The sequence below is a fragment of the Hemicordylus capensis genome, chromosome 2 (genome assembly GCF_027244095.1).
Source record: "Hemicordylus capensis ecotype Gifberg chromosome 2, rHemCap1.1.pri, whole genome shotgun sequence".
Lineage (NCBI taxonomy): Eukaryota > Metazoa > Chordata > Lepidosauria > Squamata > Cordylidae > Hemicordylus > Hemicordylus capensis.
Window position 1 is genome coordinate 45,218,391 of NC_069658.1, and position 23,266 is coordinate 45,241,656.

Consider the following 23,266-nt stretch of genomic DNA (forward strand, 5'->3'; position numbering starts at 1 on the left):
ACTAATACTGGCTAGGTAGGTGGGGCAAATCTAATCTCTCAGCCCAGTTTCACATCTATAAAAGGGAATATGTTCTGCTTCAGAGGAGTGATAGGAGAGTCAGTGGGTTAAAGATCGTAAAACATATTAATTTATCACACACATACACACCCCACTATTATTTTGAGGCCCATTTCCCAGCAAAACCAGCCTAAAAATGGTTATCCACCACCAGCACAGTTCCTCCAGATTGTGAGTCCTTTGGGGACAGGGGTCCATCTATTATTTCTCTGTGTAAATCATCCTGAGCCATTTTTGGAAGGGTGGTATAGAAATTGAATTAATAATAATAAAATGGCATCTGACAGTATAAGGCAAGTTCCTGTGGACAAACCCATTGTGAACAGCCCTATCATTGGCAACCTAGCTACAAAAATTAAATAGAACCTCCATGTTCAGAGGCAGTATGTCTCAATACCCGTTGCAAGGGACCAAGAGCAGCAGAATAGCGCTAAAATTCATGTCCGCTGGTGGGCATCCTGGAGGCACCAACTTGGTCGGTGTAGGAAATGGGCATTTGGACTACATGAGCGTCCCTGGGATCCAGCGGGACGCTTTCTTTTGTTCTCAGGAGAAGAGGAAACCCGTGCCGTGCCAGTGCCTCTCGGGTCGTTTTAAGAACAAATCCTCTTGGAACGGAAATGGGCGAAGGACGCGAGCGAGTCCACCCGAGACCCGCCGAAAAGCGACTGAAGCGCACCCTCGCTCCCCAAGCGAGGAGGAGCCTTTGCGCGTCTGCAGCACCACAAGGGGTCTTCTTATGGCACACAAGAGCGGGTGGGTGGGTGCGTGCGTGCGTGCGGCTCCTCCCCGCTCCCCCTGGAGCCCCAATCCCTGGTGCTCTCGGCGCGCCGCTTTTCACTTTGGAGCTCACGGCTTGCGACGACGACGCAGGTGCTCTCACCTCGCCTCCTACTTCCAGCTAGACTCGCCTTCCTCCCTTTCGTAGGCGGGCGATTCCCATTCTCTTGCACCGGAAAGCCATTCATCTGCTTCTAAACAAACTGACGACAGCGGAAGCTTGCACGCTCTTAGGGCTGGGCTCGAGCTGCCCATCCCATTCCCAGCAGCAGCCCAGAGACAGCTTGCGAAAGGAGGGAGGGAGGGAAGGTGGGAATCTCGGCAATTCCGTGTTGCTGCTGCTGCTTCTTCTCAGCGGGAGGGGAGCGCTCTTCCCTGGAGGCCCCGTCAAGCGCTCTAGGGGGCGCATGTGCGCTCCCCCTGCGCGCCCGGGCGGCGAAGAGGAAGGGCTTGGCAGAGGAAGAGGTCTCAGTTGCGCCTGGGCTTGCTTGTCCGCGGAGCGCGCTGACGCACGGAGGACGGGGGCAGGTGGCTGGTGCGGAGGGGAGGGCTGCGCCTCGAGCCCCCGTGGCCGTCTGAGACGACCATGTCTGCGCCCTGCTGTGTCGGCCAGGTAAGGAGAACTGGGGGGCCGTGAGTGTGGGAAGGTCTGTGTGTATTTCCGAGGCGGGGGGTGGGGGGTGGCGAGAGGAGAAAAAAAAGGGGAGCCTTCCAACTTGGTGCTGCTTCCCCAGGCTGGCTCCGCTTCCTCTCCTCTTCCCCAAGTGGGAGAGGGGTGGGGAGCTCCGTCCTGGCTGCGTGGCAGAGTGGGCTGCGCTACGCCAGCGCCTGCCTTGCGCCGGTTGGCGGCTGCCTTGTCCTAATGGAGGCAGCGCCGCCGGGAACGTGAGAGCCGCAGTTGATGCTCGCAGCCTTGCCGGCGGCCAAGGAATTCAGACCCGGAGCTGCGGGGCTTTAGACGGCGCTGAATACCTCGCGCCTGCCTTCGGCCTCTCATTTACTGCTGGCGGCGGAGCGCTCCCCCTGAAGCGGACCTTCTCTGCTCTGTCCGGGGGGCATTGCTTTAGTTTACGGTGTTGCTGCGCCTGGCTGCTGCCCACAGAAAATCGGGGTGGTGTGTGTGTGTTGCAAATCGGTGCCATGCTGATGACTGCAGACCCGCTGGCGTGCCACATTGAGTCAGACGCTGCGTGATCCAGTTTCACCGGCTTGGTTGCCTTGCGCTTTATTCAGACAGGGTACTTGTTCGTGTGCTCAGGTCGTGTGCCCTGTACACAGGTACGTGTGCCTGGGTACAGACCCTCTCAAATGCAGCCACAGATAGGAAGTGTACTGCTATACCTGCGCTAAACATAACTTATGGATAACTGCACAAGCAAACAGATCTGTATGTGTGTATGCTCACCCTGTATACAGACTGTACATCCATTGAATAGAATGTGTAAACTGGGCTTTGGTTTATGATCAAGAAAACATTTAGATGGCCAGTACAGATGATGCCATCCCAGCACACACGATTAAAGAAGGGTTTGTGCCAAGAGTGTGCCTGTTGTGACATCAGCAGAGGATGTCCCGGCACACTTGGCATATCCCTTTATTACACAGTGGGGCTATTCATCTGAATTGCTTCCTTGCATGTGCTCCAAAGACACATGCTCCAGATTAATAGTCTCCCCATGCAGTCTAGGGACACTCCCAAGAGCATCTTGGAACATCCTCTGCCAGTGATGGGATCTCCTCTGCCAACATCATGACATACATACATACATACATTTAATGTATTTCATTTATTTTTACATTAGTATCCCGCTTTTCTTCCAAGAAGCTCATAACCAGACATGGTTATGTTTATCCTCACAACAGCCTTGTGAGGCAGGTTAGGCTGAGAGATAAGTGACTTGCCAGTGAGTTTCATGGCAGAACTGGGATTTGAACTCAGGTCTCCCTGGTTCTTATCCACTATACTACACGCATTCTTGGCATGACCCCTTCCAGTGTTTCCTCTAACAGGGATTCCCAGATGTTATTGACTACAACTCCCAGCATTCCCAGCTGCAATGGCCTTTGGCTGTGGATTATGGGGCTTGTAGTCAACAACATCTGGGAATCCCTGTTAGAGGGAACACTGATCCCTTCCCTATATCACATGTGTTGGGATGATTGCATCTATACTGGCCAAACGGGGTATTGCAGCAGCATCCAAGGTGAGGTGCAAAATGCTGCTTTGTCCTATGCTACTGGTGGGCGCTCAGCCGTTTTTTTCAAAACCAACCCTTGCAAGCTTTGAAAGCGCCCGGGGGAGGAGGAGGGAGGATTGCTGGCAGCCTCCTCTTATCTCCATGTACTTCTTGCAAGCTTTGCAAGGAGTGTGAGAGGAGAGGCAGTCCTTGCAAAGATTGCAAGGGTCAGATCGGTCAAAGAGCTGCTCCAGCGAGGACTGCAGGAGGCATCTTGCAGCCCTGCTGGCGTCCCAGTGCTGTGGTGCTTCAGGTGACTGTCTCGCACATTGCCTTATGAAAGGGCCACCCCTGGGCCCAAAGCTTCCTGCAAAAGGTCCACTCTTTGGAGTGTGAATTGTCCTCCTTTGCTCTTGCAGCAGCCATAGGGCCTTGTTGCAAACTTATATCCAGGAGAAGCTTTGGATTTCTGTAAAGTAATCGCGGTATATAAAAATGTCATGTTAAAAATAAAATATGGCCTGTTGTAGGAAGAGTGGCAAGCACTTTTGTGACACCTTAAAGGTTAACACATTCTTTGTGTCACGCGCTTGTATGGGCTGCTACACCCTACTTTGAAGGTTTGTGCTGTGGAATCCATAAAGTACCATGGCCATGTATTATGAAAGAGTTTGCATCTCCTAAAAGTAAACAGGCTGGAGGCCCTGGAGAGGAGTTCTCAGCCAGATTGGCCTTTGCACCTATTTGTTGAATGTAAGACTGTCAACATTATGTATAGCAAGGCAAGTCTAACCTGGCTTTCTGAGTCGGTCTGAGAAACCTTAGTTGCTATTTAGCTGGAGGGAGGGTGTCTTGGGTGTGGGTGTAGGTGGGTCCATAGTGGTTTGGGGGAAAGTTGGCCTGCTGCCATTACTGCATGGACAAAAGCCTGAGAAAGGTAGTGCTACTAGTGTGTGTGTGTGTGCGCGCGCTCTCGCAGGAAATAACAGTGGCTGACAAAAAAGAGTGAGGAAGCATCTGTGCAGCAAGAGGAACAGACGAACATCACTTCCCAACTAACTGCATCAAGAAAAAGGCCATTTTTGTAGACTTCCCCTTCTCTAGAAAGCCCCCTCTACCACCCAAGAATGTATCCCTGGAGACTGTACAGCTCCCAGGACATATTCTTAAGTGGTGCAGTGGGCTTCCTGGGTAATGAGAGAGGTCATCGAAAATGGCCTCTTCCCCAGTGCACTGCTGCTGTTAGTGAAGTACTGCTGTTAGCCTGCTTCTTTCCTTGGACCAGTCTTTCCTTGCATGTGCCATCCAATGTATTATTGCTCATTACTACGTGGTCTTTTACAATTATGCAGACCAATCCTTAGTGTATTTGCTTGGAAGTGAATCCCACTGTGTTCAAATGGGACCTTCTAGTAAGTATTCTTAAATGCCTTTGAAATCTGTCTCCCAAGCAATTTTTTCTCAATGTTTGTATTATGAAATTAGTTCTTCTGGGAGAGTTTGATATATCTTTTTAAAAATGCTGTACCATATATACGCAAATGGTTCCTAATTGGAAGGGTGAAAATAGCAGTATTTAATTCTTCTGTGACAATGTTTGTATTCCCTGTGTTTAACATGCCAGACAGTCCTAATACGTTCTTATACCTTGTCAGTGAAAGAGTCTTTGATCCTCCGTTTTACTGTTTAACAGTGTTCACACACTTTATGATTTTATTTACTACATTTATTTTCCGCTCTTCATAGACTGGATGAGAGTGAACAAGTTGAGACTCAGTCCAGACAAGACAGATGTACTCTTGGTCGGTGGTTCCTCTGCCTGGGTGAATGATGTTCAGTCTGTTCAAGACAGGGTTACACTCCCGCTGAAGATCCAGATTCATCAGTCCAGCACTGTCACTAGAGGCTCAAGGGGCCTCTGTGGCTGGGAGTATCTTTTATCAGCTTCGGCAGATATGCCAGCTGCAAGCTTATCAGGATAGAGATAGCTTGGCCACAGTTACTCATGCTCTGGTAACTTCTCACTTATATTACTGCAATGCATTGTATGTGGGGCTGCCTTTGAAAATGGTCCGGAAGCTGCAGTTGGTACAAAATAGGGCTGCAAGATTATTAACTGGGACTGGACGTTTTGATCATATTATGCCAGTGCTTAGTCAGCTGCACTGGCTCCCAGTTTCCAGGCCCAATTCAAATTGCTGGGGTTAGCCTTTAAAGCCCTGACTGACTGAGAGAGCGCCTTGCCCCATATGTCCAGTCTTGGACCTTAAGATCTTCTTTGGAGGCCCTCCTCCGAGTGCCCCTGCCAAATGAGGTGAGGAGGGTAGCTACTAGGGAGAGGGCCTTTCTGGTGACTGCACCCCATTTGTGGAATTGTCTCCCCAGTGAGGTTGGCTTGGCCATCACTTTGTTCTTTTAGACACCAGGTAAAGACCTTTCTGTTCACTCAGGCCTTTTAAATCTTGATATTTGATTTTTAAAACTGATTTTTAAAAAAGTTTTTAAATGGTTTTGTATTGTAGTTTGCATTTCCCCCCTTGTGTTGGGATTTCATGGGTTTTGTGTGTTTGATGTTCTGATGTTATGTTGCCCAGAGAACAATTGGTTATGGGGTAGCTAACAAAGTTGTGTTTTTAAATTTTTTATTTTATTTTATTTTATTATTATTCATCCAAAGAGCCCAAAGTGGTATACTTATGATTATTTTCACAACAACCCTGTAAGTTAAATTAGACTGAGAGAGAATTGGCTGGCCAGGAGTCGCCCAGTGAGTTCCATGGCCAAGCCATGATTTGTTCTCCCGAATCCTAGTCCAATACTCTAAACACCACTCTGGTTCACAATGTGAGATGGACAGCAGAAGATAACTATTTAAAAACTGAATGTGTGTTCTAGCCATACAAAAGGCTATATCACATGATAGCTGAACATTCTCTAGAAACTTGAGAAGTGACAAAGTCTGTGAAAGTAGTTTTTCACCTCATCTTAGGTAAAGTGCATCTACTGCTCTGCTGTTCTATTCTGCTTTCCTGTTGTTAAAAACAGAAACAGCTGTTTTGAAACTCTTCTTAGATTTTCCACTTGGGTTTTCATTTGTCAAAACTAGATTTAGAAACTTTCCAGTGCTATCCTTTCCCTGAATTGTGAAGACACATCCTTTCCCTTTCCCCGGAACACACATACCTCTCCACTGAGCAGACACTCAGAGCTAGGAGGAATGTGTTCTACGATTTTGGAGACATGAGGGCCAATACTTTTAATTATTTTTTCATACTATGCCAGAAGAAGCACTAGGCACTGCAAAGTGCAGAGAGAGTTGAGGAGGAGGTGCTGCCACAAAAGGAACTTAACTTTACAGCACCCTTAGCTGCTTGGTCATAGGACTTAATACAGCTGCTGTAAAGCTTGTTTGGGAAACATGTACCTCCACTTCTCTAGCAGTAAAGTGGTGGAGTGAAAAGAGAGAACAGCATCTCCTGTTGCTGAGGGGACAGTGTGCAAGGATTAAGGTATGCATTTTTCACCAGCTAAGTAAAGCTGCTTTAAGGCACAATCCAACCAAAGTTATACACTTTCAAGTCCTATGGATTTCTATAGAAGAGAGTTAAGCATGTGCTTAACATGATCCTATTGAAATCAATAGGATGCAAGTGTTTAGTCCAGTTTGTGCCATTATTTAGGAGCTGTGCTGATGTTGTTAGCAGTGTCTTGCCTTTGCCTCACTGCCGTCACTGCAGCAACAGGGTTAGCATTATCTAAGCTAGATTTCAGCCTTTGGTGGTTGGACTACAACTCTCATCACCCCCAACCACAGTATAATCAGCCATGGTGGGAGTTGTAGTCCAACAAGAGCTGGAGGGCCAAAGTTGTGCAGCCTTGTTCTAATATTTTGGTAGATACAACTTAAGTCTGATTGTAAGAGTCACTACTATATTGGTAATGTACCCAACATTTTCTTCTTAAAAAAATATTTTAGTGAATATTTTTCCTATAACAAGTAACAATATACAAAAACAAAAGAACATACAGAGATCAGTTATTTTATCCATAATATGATCCCACAAGCCTCCCCGCAACTCCTTACCCACCCCGTCTAAACAAAACAAACATGAACAGATAAGTGAGAGAAAACCTTTCCTGTTCCACATTGAATGAATGAATGAAATACTTTATTACGATCATTGCTCAGTTATTTCCACATTAAGTTAAATGGCTACTGTGCCCTCTGCAAAGTGAATTTTAAAGATGGGAACTTTTAATTAGTGAAAAGATCTAGATATTGTTGCCAAATAGTTGAGAATTTCTTGTTAGCTCATAGTTTTAGAAAAACTGTTTGCTCTTTTTCTGCTAGTAATAACACATTGGACATCCACTCTTCCACATTGGGGACAGAGGGTGATTTCCAGTGTTGAAGTATGTTCCTCTTGGCAACCAATAAACATCTCCTTAGCCAAGCTTTGTGCCTCTCTGACAAATTCAAAGTACTAGGAATCCGTCCTAACAGTATGGCTGCAGGTTCTAAGTTAAGTGAAGATGAGAGAGTAAAGTTGGCCCTGACTACAACTGCTGACAGAATGTATGAAGTGCTGAACATGTCCAAAAATATGCAGCAGATTTGCTCCAGCATGATGGCATTTCCAACAATTGTCATCCTGTTTTAAACCAGCAATTCAAAACCTAACAGGAGTCCAGTAGACATTTAGCAGAATTTTTTTCCTGTATTGGCCTAAATCTAATTCTGTATTGGCCTAGGATCTAGCGTGGACCTGGGTTCTGAAGCCAATATTTCCGCCCACTGATGCAGAGTTAAGATAACATGAATTTCTGTGTTCCACGTGATCCTCTTAGTTTCCAGTGGTTTCGGCACTGATAGTTTAATGTTGGCCTGATAAAACTTCAGACTGTCTGGAACTTCAGATGCACTAAGCCTGTCAGGTCTGAAGTAAGCACAAATGCAATGTTTTGATTTTAGCAGCACGTGGATGCAATCTAAATTCATTTGGGGGGTCTGCAAACGATTTGAAGATACTTGGTACAGATGGGAGTTGGGACAATCTAAAAATCCCTATGATCCATCCAACTCACCATCTCACCTGAAATCCGAATCCTGGGGTGGCCCACAATGTAAGATCTTCATGGGTGTAAGGGTCCATTTTTACTGTCAGTAAAACTTTAATCCATGCCTTTCAGATGGCTATAACAGTTTGAACAAAGTCTCTAGAGGATTTCAAATTTTTAGAGTCCAAGACTACATATCTTGATAGTAGTGACACGAATCAAGATTCAATTTTAGCCCAGGTGGTTTGTTATCCAAGAGAATCACAACTACTCCAATGCCTTGACTGAGCAACCAAATTGGCATCATGGTACATACTTGAATTGAGCAGACTAAAGCCACCTTATTTAATGGGGAGTTGCATTTTTTTGTAGCATAACCCATCAATTCTCTTAAAATAACTTTGGGGGATATATAATGAGAGTCCTCTTAATATATATCATTCTGGGGATAATATCACATACAAGATTATCTCACCTCTTCAAATCAGATGCTTTCTGGGAGAGGATAGGATTTATGTTCAAGGGCATTATTCTGAGGTCTTTAGGGATGTATTTTAAATGCATTTTCTGCCAGTGAAATGGCCAGTTGAGAAAGTAAAAATCAAAGCAGAGGCTACATCAACAACAACAAATATTTATATACCGCTTTTCAACAAAAGGTTCCAAAGCGGTTTACTTAGAGAAATAATAAATAAATAAGATGGATCCCTGTCCCTAAAGGGCTCACAATCTAAAAAGAAACATGATAGACACCAGCAACATTCACTGGATGTATTGTGCTGGGAGTGTATAGGGCCAGTACTCTCCTGCTAAATAAAGAGAATCACCATGTTAAAAAGGTGCCTCTTTGTCCAGTTAGCAGGGGCATAAGGCCGCTAGGCGTAAGGCCTCAGAATTCTGCAAGTTGATTTTGTAACCAGACAGTATACCATGTTTCTCATCAAGCTCTATCAATTGGGGAACATATCTTTTCAGGGTATGGCAGAAAAAATCATTACATGTTCAGCCTATAAGGCGATTTTAACTTCCTCTTACCCCACAGTTATTAATAGTTGTTGACTGGCAAATTGCAGCCACCAGGGGTTCTAAAATTCAGCTAGCTCATAAGCATATTTAGTATACAAATCAGGGCTGGTTCACAACACCTTGTGCTTTCTAAAAATATGTGTCTGAGGGTCACATGGCTCTTGGGGACATATTTTCAAGAGGCACAATGGGTTTCAGAGGGAAATAGAGATCGGCAAAAATCTCCTCTCTGTTAGCCATCTTGCTAACTATACATTCAGTAAATAGAATTAGCAAACCCATCTGCAGTAATAGTGACACCTTTCAATTATACTGTTGGAAGAGCATAGTGTTGAGTATTACTGATTTTAAGCAAACAGGCTTCTCCCCAAGCACATCGGTGTTATCGGCTAGAATGCTTGGAGACTACTTAGACTAAAAAAATAATAATTTAGGTGTCCTAGTTCAGTTTTGAACAATGGTTTTTAGTATAATGTGCGGCATCAGTGCAACCATGACAATAAAATGTAAGGCTTGTTTAGCCCAGATTCTTGAGTAAAATTTATTGTGTACTTTCTAAGATCTAATCAGCTTTTAGATCTAATCAGCTTGAACTTGAATGCTGGCACAGCATTCTCAATGCTAACATGCCAGAGTGAGCACGACTTTTAACATAACATGCCTATTCCAGTGTTGCAAGTTAAATGGGCACTCTGTATTACAGGGATCTGTAATGCCACCTAGGCATTTGCTATGACACCTAGGCATTTGCTGTAAGCAAAATGGTTTCCCTTTCAACTACCGGTATGTCGTGGGTTTTAAAAGAACAATTTAATCAATAAATACAAACCTACAAGAAGAAGATTTTTTTTTAATTTTAAAAATGTAGGTTGATCTGACTACCAGGAAAAGGTTATTGGAAATGAATATGATTTTTTTTTTCCTCCAGAGGTAGGAGCAAATCATGCTATAATATGGCATGCTTGAAATGGGCCGTTCAGTCTAGATTCTGTAATATATATTTTTTCAAAACTACAGCTTCTCTCTTTATATATGAGAACATAATGTGTGAAACTGTGATTGAAAATGCATCATTGTCAAGATATCTGACAACATCTTGTCTGACCTAGGAAGCTGGCATCAGTTGAATCAGATCATTGGTCCATCTAGCTCAGTACTGCCTATTCTGACTGGCAGTGGAGAATATTTCAGGGAGGAGTTTTTCTCAGCCCTACCTGGAGATGCCTGGGATTGAATTTTGGATCTTCTGCAATGCATGTTAAAAATATATTCTTTTTAGAACATCTAAAACTACAGGCCCGTAGCCTCACAAATCACTTCCATATGTAACGTAAACGACACACCATGTACAGAGCTTCTCACTTTGCTCTTTACATAATGTCCATACTTTTTCTTTGGTTTGCATGTTTACATCTCATAGCCAGGGCAAGGATATAGCCACCTTGCTGAAGCAAAGAAGGTCTACGCAGGTGCGGGCCGTGAACGCGCCTCCAGGTGTGTGTGTGTGCAGGCAGCTTCTTTAAGTGTAAACGGAGCCGGTGCTCCATGCCGCCCAGCAGCCCCCACGGCGGGGAATCGCCTCCGCCACTCACCTGGCCGCTGGTGGGGGCTCACCTCCGTGGGAGCCAGATAAGTGGAGGAAACGATTCCCCGCCACGGGGGCTGCTGGGCGGCACGAAGCACCAGCTCCGTTTACACTTAAAGAAGCCACCCGCCACCCCCTCAGAGGTGCGTTCACGGCCCGCGCCTGTGTCTAGGTCAAGTCAGTGCCTGGATGGGTGACTGCAAGAAAACCTAATGTATGCTACCCAGGCTTCCATAATGGAAGAAAAACAGGGTATAACTATAACTAAAATAAATATGAAAGAAGCTTTAGGTGGTAATCTCACCACATGAAATAGGTTTAGGAACATAGGAAGCTGCCATATACTGAGTCAGACCATTGGTCCATCTAGCTCAGTATTGTCTTCACAGACTGGCAGCAGCTTCTCCAGGGTTGCAGGCAGGAATCTCTCTCAGCCCTATCTTAGAGAAGCCAGCGAGGGAACTTGAAACCACCTGCACTTCCCAGAGTGGCTCCATTTCCTGAGGAGAATATCTTACAGTGCTCACACTTCTAGTCTCCCATTCAAATGCAAACCAGGGTGGACCCTGCTTACCAAAGGGGGCAATTCATGCTTGCTACCACAAGACCAGCTCTCCTGGTAAGACGTTTCTCTTATTCTGCTGCATATGTATAAAGTCAGGTGAACCACACATCCAGTCTTAACACTGAAACAGCAGCAGCAGGGAGTTGTGTATATCTGGAGTTAGGACCCTCAGTTTTGGGGTCCTAATTCCGCAACAGACCTTAAAATCACCAGTTGCAATCCCAAATTTGACTGTGGGGATTGGCAAGGAAAGCCTCTAGTAACCTTTACCCTACATAGGCATAATATGCTTTCTTTAAGCATATTGGCAGCCGCATGGAGGTGGACTCCCCCAGTCCCTCTACCCACACACTGTTGTCAAGAAGGCAAAGCAATATCCCTGCTTTACCCAGCCTGTGGAAGGGTCAGTGCTGAGAGTGAGTGACGTGTTTCCTCCCTCCAGAGCTGGGGTGTTCTGTCTGCTTGCTCAACAGCCTGCAGATAAAGGGCCTGGAGGAGTGGTCTGTGAGCTCCAGTCACATCCTTGCAGCCCCTCACTACCTATGTATTTTGTTAGGATGTTAGCCAGTGTTTCTCCAAAGTGGTGCCAGGCTGCAGTATCTTTGTCATGGAATGCAACAGAAAGGTTGCTGCAAACACTCACTCACCCTGGTTCCCCTGTGAAGGCTCCTTGCCAGGCTGTTGGTACAAAAGGGACGTGCACACTTTGTGGAACGGAAAGTGGGAAACTTGAAACTCACTAGAGAGGAGAGCTGGTCTTGTGGTAGCAAGCATGACTTGTCCCCTTAGCTAAGCAGGGTCTACCTTGGTTGCATTTGAATGGGAGACTTGATGTGTGAGCACTGCAAGATATTCCCCTTAGGGGATGGAGTTGCTCTGGGAAGAGCAGAAGGTTTCAGGTTCCCTCCCTGGCTTCTCTAAGATAGGGCTGCGAGAGAGTCCTGCCTATAACCTTGGAGAAGCTGCTGCCAGTCTGTGGAGACAATACTGAGCTACATAGACCAATGGTCTGACTCAGTATATGGCAGCTTCCTATGTTCCACTAGCTACTAGAAACAATGGCCCACATACTATGCCACGTGCACATTACAAGGTGGTGAGCACACAGTTGCACAACTACAAAGTCGTGCCAAGTGCATTTACATAAGAGTAATCTCTCTGGAAATAATAGGACCATTGTGTAAAAGCGTTCTGCGCAATTGTAGTTGTGCGTCTGCATGCATGCAACCTCACAATGTGCATATTGCATTGTGTCGTATGTAGGGCAATGACTGGCTGTCGTTTGGACCCCTGCTCAGTTTAACCGCATTGGTGTAAAAAAACAACAACATGCAGTGTATATAACCCAAACTACTGGCTCACTCTACTTGAGACTGAGAAGAGAATAATGATTAATGTCAAAATAATTTAGAAACCTTCCATGTTTTAGACAATGTGTTAGCTGGAAATGATTAAGCAAATGGAGACTTGGATTCTCCTTTTAAAGTTTCAGTTCTAATATCTCATTCCACTTTCCCCCCTACAAAAGTATATAATTTCCCAAGAGCTTCTCTGTCTTAACAAATTGTTGTCATGCACATCTTTAGAAGAATGCATTTTTGTTTCCACTATGCTGTGGACTCTGAAAGTAAATTTTAGTGGTTATGACCAAGAGGTCAGGCTCCAAGTTTTAGAAACTACTTATCTTTGCATTCAAATACATTAAGGAAGTGTTTTGGTTAATCTTGGAGTGTTTATTCTAGTCATGGAAACGTTACTTCAGCGGCAGGACTCATGAAACTATTGCTACATGGAAACGACTTAAGATGCTTGTGATAACTGCCTCTGTGCACAAGTTATTCATGTTCAGTAGTAGTTCACTGTGTGGACTAGAAACACTTCTTGACACTGCTGTAAAAAGAGTTGCAGTCATTGCATATGTATGTTTGCTGAATGGAGACAGCCACTAAACCTTTTCTTTCAAAACTAGCTGGACTGGGTGCAGAGCATCTGTTTCTAGTTTGCCACCCCCATTGTTTTCCTTCTGGCCGGTCGCTGCCTTTTTTCCCCACTGGGTCCCTGGCTCGGCTGCCACCACTGCCATTTTCTTCCCACCGCCCATCCCTGTAGCTATCCGGCAGCTGCTTGCGAACTCTCGCAAGAGCTGCCACACATGGGATTAGCAATGGGTATGCCTAAGAGAAATATATAGGTAGATAGGTAGATTCATCATATGTTAATTTTCAAGTTGAAGGAGAGATAGCCCCTGCTTGTGCATTGTGAGAGAAAAATTTGGGTGGGTTCAGATCTCAAATAAACTATGGGTTATTTGGTTGTCAACATTGTCCATATGTGTGCATTGGCTTCCCTCCCCTGACTTTCTTGGCTCCATCACTGAGCTGCAGTGTTTTCATCATGGTTTGAATAAACCACACCTCCACAGCTCATCCAAATGCAAATCTATGCTTTAACACATGTTATACCCCTGCTAACTGAACAAAGAGGCACCTTTTAAAGTGCTGGTTCTCTTATATTTAGCAAGAGGAGAGCAACTGTCCCTATCTAACCCCAGCACAACATCCCCCCAGTGTCTGTTGCTGGTGTCTATCCTAAGTTTTTTTTTTAGATTGATAGTAGACAGGGAAGCATCTTTATTATTGATTTTTCTATGTAAACCACTTTGAGAACTTTGAAAAGTAGTGCATAAATATTTGTAGCCGTAGTAAAGGGAATTCTGGTTTGTTAACCTCCTAACCAGCTCTGTGGTTTGTCTGAATCCTGAGTTGTGCTTTAACTGTGGTAAGCAAACCAGGATTAAACCAGCATTTGAAATCAAATTTCAATCTTAGGTTCAAATGGGTTCCAATGAGCCATAGATCTGGGGCTGAACAAACCAGGATTCCCTCAGTGTGTGAGCAGAGCAGACTAGAGAAGAGAGGAGGAAGTGCATGGGCTTGAGAGGTTTGGAAGCAGTAAGGTAAAGTGTGCCATCAAGTCAATTTTGACTCCTGGCGCCCACAGAGCCCTGTGGTTTTCTTTGGTAGAATACAGGAGGGGTTTACCATTGCCTCCTCCCATGCAGTATGAGATAATGCCTTTCAGCATCTTCCTATATCGCTGCTGCCCAATATAGTACCAGCGGGGATTCAAACCAGCAACCTTCTGCTTGTTAGTCAAGCATTTCCTCACTGGTAGGTTGGAAGCAGTACAGAACATTTATTCGTGGGGGTTCGGTTCCTGCTAATTAGCACAGATATGGAAACTGCAGATAATGAAACCTTGAGTCAATGGGAATTGGGGGGTTAGATTCCTTATTCGTAGTGGGGAGCTAAAAAGGAGGGGGGAAGAAATAGGGGTAGAAAAGCATACTTGTAGTACCTTGTTCTCCAGGTCTCCAGGACTGCCCCCCAAATCCTCATTTTTTTGTTTTAGATCTTTTAAAAATCTTTTTAAAAACAAAAATGAGCCACAAAATGGCAGCTGGAAATGGTATCGGAAGTCATTTCCGGCCACCCAGGAACCGCGGATAGGCAAAAATTGCCTCTGTTTCATGCTGCAGATAAAGAAATTGGATCTTTGACCCAACTGCAGATACATGAAACTGCAATCTGCCAAACCTCAGATAATGGGCCTCCTGTATTCACCACAGAATAGACCATAATATACAGTCATCTGAACTCACCCAATGTATTCTTTATGCACTTGATGACTCTTGTTTGAACAAATGTTCAGCTTCTGTGAAACAAATGTTTTTGTTAAAGTAATAAGTTGATATACTTCTGGACATCTTCCGTTCGTAGTTTTGCTGTGATGCAACATTGCTGCATGATAAAAACTAATCCTGTCTTTACATGCAAGTTTGCAATATGTTTTCTAGTCTTAATAAATTTTGCTCTGTCCTTGCTTGGTGGCACCCTAGACTCAGAATACTTGTTGATTTCCAACTTCCAAGCCACATGATTTCCTGACTTGTCCTAAGTGAAAACACAGGAAAAGCTTTCTTTAGGGCTAATTGCATTGATTGTTCACCCCCTTCTTTGTGTTTATGTATACTTTCCTTCAAGTTGGGGGGGCGGGGGCGGGACTAGATTATAACCTGGCCATACACAGTAATGCTCTGCTGTTGCATACATAAAAACATCTGCTCATTTTACAGGAAACAGGATTTTACATGTGGTTTTTCTGTAGCTTGACTCTTGAGATTAGAATGTTGACCTCTGTCTTAAGTAAAGCAGCTGCAGTGGAAAACTTTAGTTGTAATTGTTTCTTTTCAGAATGCAGTGTATATAAAATAAAAGTTAACACACTGTCAAGGGTGATTCTGTGACAAAATTGCTGGTGAGACTGTAATATTTCTTCCTGGGTACGTTGCATTACATTTAGCAATATTTATGTTACATTCTTGTTTTTTATACAATGTAATTTAGTGCTGTTGAAATGAAGATCTCATCTTGTCTGTTGTGAACTTAGCTTGGGAAATGTTTGTTTTACATTCATACATGAAAAGAGGTAATACTTTTCTTCGTTTTTAAAGATGAAGTTATGTGCTTCTTATGTCATGTGAAGGGCAACTCATACTGGCAGTAACAGCAGCGAAACTTCCCTCTTCATTCCTGCACTTGTTTAGGTTTTTTCCAATCCTATAATCTTTTAAATGGCTTGCAGTTTCTAAAGTAACCACATTTTTGCATCAAGTTTAAGGAGGAGAGTTTAAAGGAGGACGGTTTGACAGCATAACCCAAAGATGCAGAAAAATAAACTAATTTAAAGATTAGCAACAGTTTTATCATTTCAGAAGATCTAGTAGTTGGCTTATCTGAGTTTATCATTGTTGCAGTTTTTCTTCCGTCTGCAGAGGTTTGTAATAATTGTGTTTTGCTTTTGTTCCACTGTGTTGCCTAAGTGATTTTTAGGAAAGAATAAGCATTCCAGAAAATTTTGCATTAAATACATTAGAATATAGGTCTTGAAAGGATCCAAAATAAACAAAACACATTCAAGTTGCATTACATAGCCACTCTCTATATCCAGCTTGCAGCATGAGTGGTTGCAGAGTTCTATTCTACTCTGAAACAGCCTTTTGATGGTGAGGGTTTCCAGTAGCAAAGCAGAAAGGTTGCTATCTCAGCATGATAGTAGACCAAGAGGAGTCTTTGACTAAACATTAGGTTGTTTGATGATCTTACCTCTTAGGTTCGATAAGGCACAATTAAGGTTCAGGAAGCAGTTCTTCCTGATCTTGCATCTGAAAAGAACCCTGAAGGGCATCTACTCTGTGCCTGTAAACACACTTACCTGGTCACTTTTGGTAAGTAAGAATTACCTTTAGGTGAACAATCAGGTAAACCACTCATAAATTAGATTTGGCTGTCAATTTTATCAATTTGCCACAACTGACCAACAAAAATGTACATGTGGCCCTCTTTATTCATGGGGATTCCATGCTTGTTTATAGGCACAAATATAGAAACTGTAAATAAAGAAAACCTACTCCTCTGGGAATCCAGTGGTTAGGTTCTTCATTCCCCCCGCCAAAAGGGCCAAAAAAGTGAGGGGTGGAAGAAATAAGGAGAAACGCACAGCACCTTTTTCTCTTCAAGTCTCCAGCAGTGATCCCCTAACCCTGAAATCGGCTGAATTTGGGGTGAATATTCACCAAAAATAATTTTAAAAGAACCACAAAATGACTCCATGATGTAAAATGGCAGCCAGAAATTTCTGGATCATTTCCGGGTTCTCAGGAATTGTAAATAAGTGCATTTTGCCTGGTTTTTTTTAACTCCGCGGATCTTAGAAACCAGGTCTAAGACCCATCTGCAGATATGCAAAACTGTGGATAACAAGGGCCTCCTGTGTATGGATAGGTGGGTTACTAAAACCTTACAGGCTAGTACCATCTATTGAGTTATGCCATCCGCTCCAAGGACCTAAGCACTAGGGTCTTGGGACCAAGCACTGGGACCAAGGACCATCCAAGGACCAAGCACTAGGGTCCAGCAACATCCAGGGACCCAAGCACTATGGAACTTCAGCACTAGGCAGATCAGATTAGATGGGTGTATAGTTGTTTCAGCTTTACTTCTGGGACTAAATCCGCCCTGAATTCTACAACACATCTGAAGCTTCCACCATCTGCTACAGTGCTCTTCACTGTAAAGCCTGGGAGTCGGTGGGGATTCCGTCAGCCCTAAGTGCAGTTCCCTGACTAACTGTTTGTTGGGTCTGTAAAAAGCAGAAGCTGAATACTGCTGGACCCTTTTCAATCTGGCTTCCGCCCCGGGTATGGGACTGAGACTGCCTTGGTCGCTCTAGTGGATGACCTACGCCGGGAACTAGACAGGGGGAGTGCGTCCCTGTTGGTTCTGCTGGACCTCTCGGCGGCGTTCGATACCATCGACCATGGTATCCTTCTGGGCCGCCTCTCGAGTATGGGAATCGGAGGCACTGCGTTGCAGTGGTTCCGGTCCTTTCTTGAGGGGAGGGTTCAGAAGGTGGTGCTGGGGGACTACTGCTCGGCCCCGTGGCCGTTGGCCTGTGGGGTCCCGCAGGGATCGGTCTTGTCCCCCATGCTGTTTAACATCTACATGAAGCCGCTGGGAGAGGTCATCCGGAGATTTGGACTGAGTTGTCAGCAATATGCGGATGACACTCAGCTCTATCTCTCCTTGTCATCTGATCCTAGGGAGGCGGTGGATGTCCTGAATCGGGGGTTGGAGGCCGTGATGGGTTGGATGTGGGCTAACAAACTGAAACTGAATCCGGATAAGACGGAGGTACTGTTGGTCAGTAGGAGAGCCAATCGGGATGAGGAGATTTTACCGGTTCTGGATGGGGTTGCACTCCCCTTGAAGGAGCAAGTACGCAGCTTGGGGGTACTACTGGACCCGGCTCTGCTTTTGGAGGCTCAGGTGGAGGCGGTGGCCAGGGGTGCCTTTGCACGGCTTCGGCTGGTGCGCCAGCTGCGTCCCTTTCTCGAGAAGGCAGATCTGGCCACGGTTACCCACGCCTTAGTCACGTCGCGGCTGGATTACTGTAACGCGCTCTACGTGGGGCTGCCCTTGAAGAATATCCGGAAACTGCAGCTAGTGCAAAACGCGGCAGCGAGGGTTTTATCCAGAGCTGCCCGTTGGGAACATGTCACTCCCATTTTGAAAGAGCTGCACTGGCTGCCGGTTCGTTTCCGGGTCCAATTCAAGGTGCTGGTTTTGACCTTTAAAGCCCTAAACGGTTTGGGCCCAGGGTATTTGAGGGACCGCCTGCTCCCAAGGGTTGCTGCCCGCTGGACGAGGACATCTGAGGGGGCCCTGCTCCGGGTGCCGACAATGAGGGAGGCCCGGTTGTCGTGCACTCGGGACAGGGCCTTCTCTGTTGCTGCCCCCAGACTCTGGAATGCTCTCCCAGTGGCCATTCGTTCCTCAGACTCCATCACGGCTTTTAGAAAGCTTTTAAAGACTTGGCTTTTTACCCAGGCTTTTACATGATTGTTTTCTACTGCGGCTTCTCTGTGTTTCTATTTGTTGTATTTGTTGTGTTGTTTTTATGCCTGTTTTTATATGTTTTTGTACTTTTAATATGATGTTTTTATTGTGTTTTTATTGTATGTTTTTTAACTTTTGTAAACCGCCTTGGGGTTATCTTTTTAATGAAAGGCGGTATATAAATGCAAAAATAAATAAATAAATAAATAAATAAATACTCTGCACAGTCTCCTGCTGGCAGCATGTGGAGACAGTCTCTCCCATCATGCAGTGCTACACTTTGCCCAGTGCCAGCTGGCCTCCTTTAAGAGAAATGTAGACCTCTTGAGATGGAGCCCTGTACCATCTCGGAAGGCGTGCTGGGAAATGTAACCCTCCCAGTGCTTTCCCCATAAAGTGCCTAAGAGAGCGTTCCATCTCTCCTAAATGACCCTCACAGCCTTGAGAAAAGTGCAGAACTGTGCAGTGGTCAGAACAGTGGGAAATGGCTCTCGCATGGAAGGGTTTTTGCCAAAGTGGCCTCTGCTTGGAAAAATAGTTGAGATCGCTGACCTACTAGGATAAGGAGCAGTAGGAGATAAGCATTAAGAAGAAGGGAGAGATAAGTAGGGTGCTGAATGAATATTTTTTTGGCTTCCGTTCTCTAGTTATCCAACTCTTTTAAAGTTAGTGTGCTTTTCCTTGGGACCAATCTAGACAAGACTATATGTGTGTCTGTGTATGCGCTTTCTAAAAATATTGGCGATGGCAGGAGGGGGCTGATCCACATTGGGACTGCAGCATGGGCTCTTTCCTCTTATGGCATGGTACCAACAGTACTCCCCCTGTTAAACCGCTACTTGCCATGGAATAGAAGCTGCTGTTTGTACCACTGGCAGCTTTAATCTCACAGCAAATAGCAGGTGCAGGGAAGGGGCAATTTTCACACACAAAAAATTGGATACCCCTTTTAAGGAATGTGGATTTGAAATTGATGCAGTGGCTTCACTTACTTTAAAAATAGTTTCCTCATTTTATGGTATAGGACAGGGCAAGTCTGGGCCTATCCATCAATTATATATTCAGTATCCATGATGAAATAATCAGCAAGTGATAGCTAAGTAAGATCTTGTACCTTAAGAACTGAAGGCATGTTGACACATTCCAATGCAGACTAGCAGAAGATTGTTTTATTTTCTAACCCTTGTTAACTGGGCAAAAAGGTGCCCTTTTAAAGTAATGGCTCTCCTATATTTGATTGATTGATTAAGTGCCATCAAGTCGGTGTCGACTCTTAGCAACCACATAGATAGATTCTCTCCAGGATGATCTGTCTTCAACTTGGCCTTTAAGGGGTCTCTGTGGTGCATTCATTGCTGTCGTAATTGAGTCCATCCACCTTGCCTGCTGGTCATCCTCTTCTTCTCTTTCCTTCAGCTTTACCCAGCATTACAGACTTATCAAGGGAGCTGGGTCTTTGCATAATGTGTCCGAAGTATGATAGTTTGAGCCTGGTCAAGTGTGCCTCGAATGAAAATTCTGGATTGATTTGTTCTATGATCCATTTGTTTGTTTTCCTGACTGTCCATGGTATCCTCAAAAGTCTCCTCCAGCACCAGAGTTCAAAAGCGTCAATGCTTTTTCAATCTTGCTTCTTCAAAGTCCAGCTTCCGCATCCATAGAGAGTCACAGGAAAAACCATTGTCTGAATGATGCTAATCTTTGTAGGTGCAGACACGTCATGGTATCTAAATATCCTTTCCAAGCAAGGCCTTCATTGCAACCCTACCAAGTGCTAGTCTGTATTTCTTGACTGCTGGATCCTTTACTATTGACGGTCAATCCTAAAAGGGAGAAACTATCCACTGCTTCAGTGTCTTCATTGTCAGTTCTGAGACTGGTTGCTGTGCCCGTTGTCATTAGTTTAGTCTTCTTTACATGTAGTTGTAGTCCCATTTTTTCACTGTGTTCCTTGACTTTCATTACTAGAGCTTGCAGATCATCTGCATTCTCAGCTATCAGAGTGGTGTCATCAGCATAGCGCAGGTTATTGATGTTTCTTCCTCCAACTTTAAAACCTCACTCTTCTTCCAATCCAGCTTCTCTCAGTAGATGTTCAGCATATAAATTGAATAAATAAGGAGAAAGTATACAGCCTTGTCTTTGTCTTACTCCTTTGCCCATCTGGAACCAGTCTGTTTCACCATGTTCTGTCTGGACTGTGGCTTCCTCTCCTGTGTAGAGGTTTCTCATGAGAACAATGAGATGTTCTGGGATGCCCATTTCATAAGGATATGCCACAACTTGATATGATCGATGCAAACAAAGGCTTTTCTGTAGTCATTAAAGCACATATTTATCTTTCTGGTATTCTTTGGCTTTCTCAATTATCCAGCATGCATCAGCAATGATGTCTCTTGTTCCTCAGCCTTTTCTGAAACCAGCTTGAACATCCGACATTTCCCTTTCCACGTAGGACTCTAATCTGTGTTGGATGATCCTAAGCATTATTTTGCTAGCATGTGAAATTAAGGATATTGTGCAATGGTTTGTGCAATCTGTTAAGTCTCCTTTCTTTGGTATGGGTATGTAGACTGACCTCTTCCAGTCTGTTGGCCACTGTGTTGTTCTCCAAATTTGCTGGCATAGTTTGGTTAGAACCTTGACTGATTCTTCTTCTGATGCTTGCCATATTTCTGTTAGCTATTCCATCCATTCCTCAGGCACTTCCGGGGCCCACCAGAGGCTTGAACCTCTGCTTTCACCCACACCCTTGGGAAGCCATCGGATGCTCGTACACCCCCATTCTCCTCATGCCCATAATCACCAATGTTCTCAATTTTTTTTTCATCTGTGTGTGGAATAAGTTTTGTTCTGGGTGGGAGTATCATGGCAGTGTGTGTGCACATGCATTCAGAGTGGGGCCTTCCTGATTCAACCTGAGCGGGATCTAAAATTGACTGAACAGACAGCAGAAAACTTGTGAGTGCAGGCATGTGCGCACGCCTTAGAGGGAACACTGATAACCACTAGTGGCAAGACAGATGTGCTGCCTTTCTGCTGCTTCCAGTCAGTGCTTCGTTCACGCGCAGTTCAGGTTGGGTGCATTCTTTCTCTGCTTGGAACGAGGCAGAAAAAGAATTGCACCCGACCCAAATGAGAACAAAGCACCAGCTGGAAGCAGCATGGCACTAGTGGCAATGCCCCCTGCACATGATGATGTCATATGCAGGGGTGTGACTGAGACACACTGGCGGATGGGCACAAACCAATGGAGGGCAGTGGGCTGCCGGTAAGAGCCTGGCCCACAGCCACTGGGGGCTCCTCATGCCCCTGTTCTCATATCTCCTGCTATGTAAACCATTTTGAGAACTGAGTTGAAAAGTACTATATGAACAATGTAATAACTCTTCATGACAACTCATTTGCAGGACTCGTTTACTTCAGCTGCCTGCATTAAGGATAATACAGTATTGTATACATTAATGCCCATCTCTAAAATACAGCATGCTATAGGCAGAGAAATTACACAGGTTGGATGCATCATTTAGCCTATTCCATAATCTAATCTTGGAAGCATCTGCAAGCAGAGATAGTTTTAATGAAATCGTACTACTAAAGGGACAGGATTCTGTTAAACATGTCTTTCTCCAACTAGTTTCAGGAAGAAACATAGTTTCTTACTGAAACTAGTGACCAAAGGCCATGAAAATTCCCTCATGGTTTTTATTTTCAAAATCTGGCATTACAGTAGATATTAGTCTGTTGTGTTTTCCCTGAGAGGACTGCCCAGCTGTAACTGGACCAGCCAGATCACCATGTCCCATCAAGCATTCAAGTAAAAAGCATTTTCTGGCATAGTGTGCCTGATGGCTCTGAGAACCAGTTGCAGGGGAGTAATGGCAGGAGAGAGGGCACGCCCTCAACTCCTGCCTGTGGCTTCCAGCAGCATTTGGTGGGCCACTGTGAGAAACAGGATGCTGGACTAGATGGGCCTTGGGCCTGATCCAGCTGGGCTGTTCTTATATTCTTAAATATACTTACAAGATTACATTGATGGTTTAATGCAGCAAATATAAGTACACTTAAAGTATGTAGGGCTTGCTGTCCTCAAAATATGTTTAGGATTAGGTTGCTGGTTTTTACTGTTCGTGTTTAGTTGTCTGGCTTTTCTCAGTTTTTATGAAAGATTTAGTCTTTTTAAAAAGCAACATGTTTAACTCCTTCAACTTAGTTTTTAAGCTTTAAATCTTTATTCTGTCTACCTGAATATAAAGCAATTATTTCAGCTGTACACTTAAATCTGCAGTAGTTTCTTTGTAGTTATTTTTTGCTTGTGCATTCTTTTTTCTCACGGATTGCTTTAAATCTGTAACTTGGTTTACTTAGTACAATTTGTATCTCACCTTTCCTCCATGTAGAGGAGATTAATTACACCTGGTGTGAATAGCAAGTTCTATTATCTTGGACTCATCCTGGAATATTTGGGCTGATTAACCTTGTCACTCATATCATTTTTTGCACATGTAGTCCATTGTTCCTTCCTCCTTTTACAGATGTTGAGAGAAGCAAGCCAGGA

The 23,266-nt window shown here is 44.5% G+C and overlaps 1 protein-coding gene across 1 annotated transcript in view; it reads left to right on the forward strand.

Moving 5' to 3' along the window:
- Positions 1-888: 888 nt before the first annotated feature.
- The window catches only part of SERINC5 (serine incorporator 5), a 71,862-nt gene continuing 49,484 nt past the window's right edge, over positions 889-23,266 (forward strand). Inside the window, exon 1 of the mRNA XM_053296403.1 lies at positions 889-1,453. Coding sequence (XP_053152378.1) covers positions 1,427-1,453 — 27 coding nt within the window. The 5' untranslated portion in view covers positions 889-1,426. The remainder of the gene's footprint in view (positions 1,454-23,266) is intronic.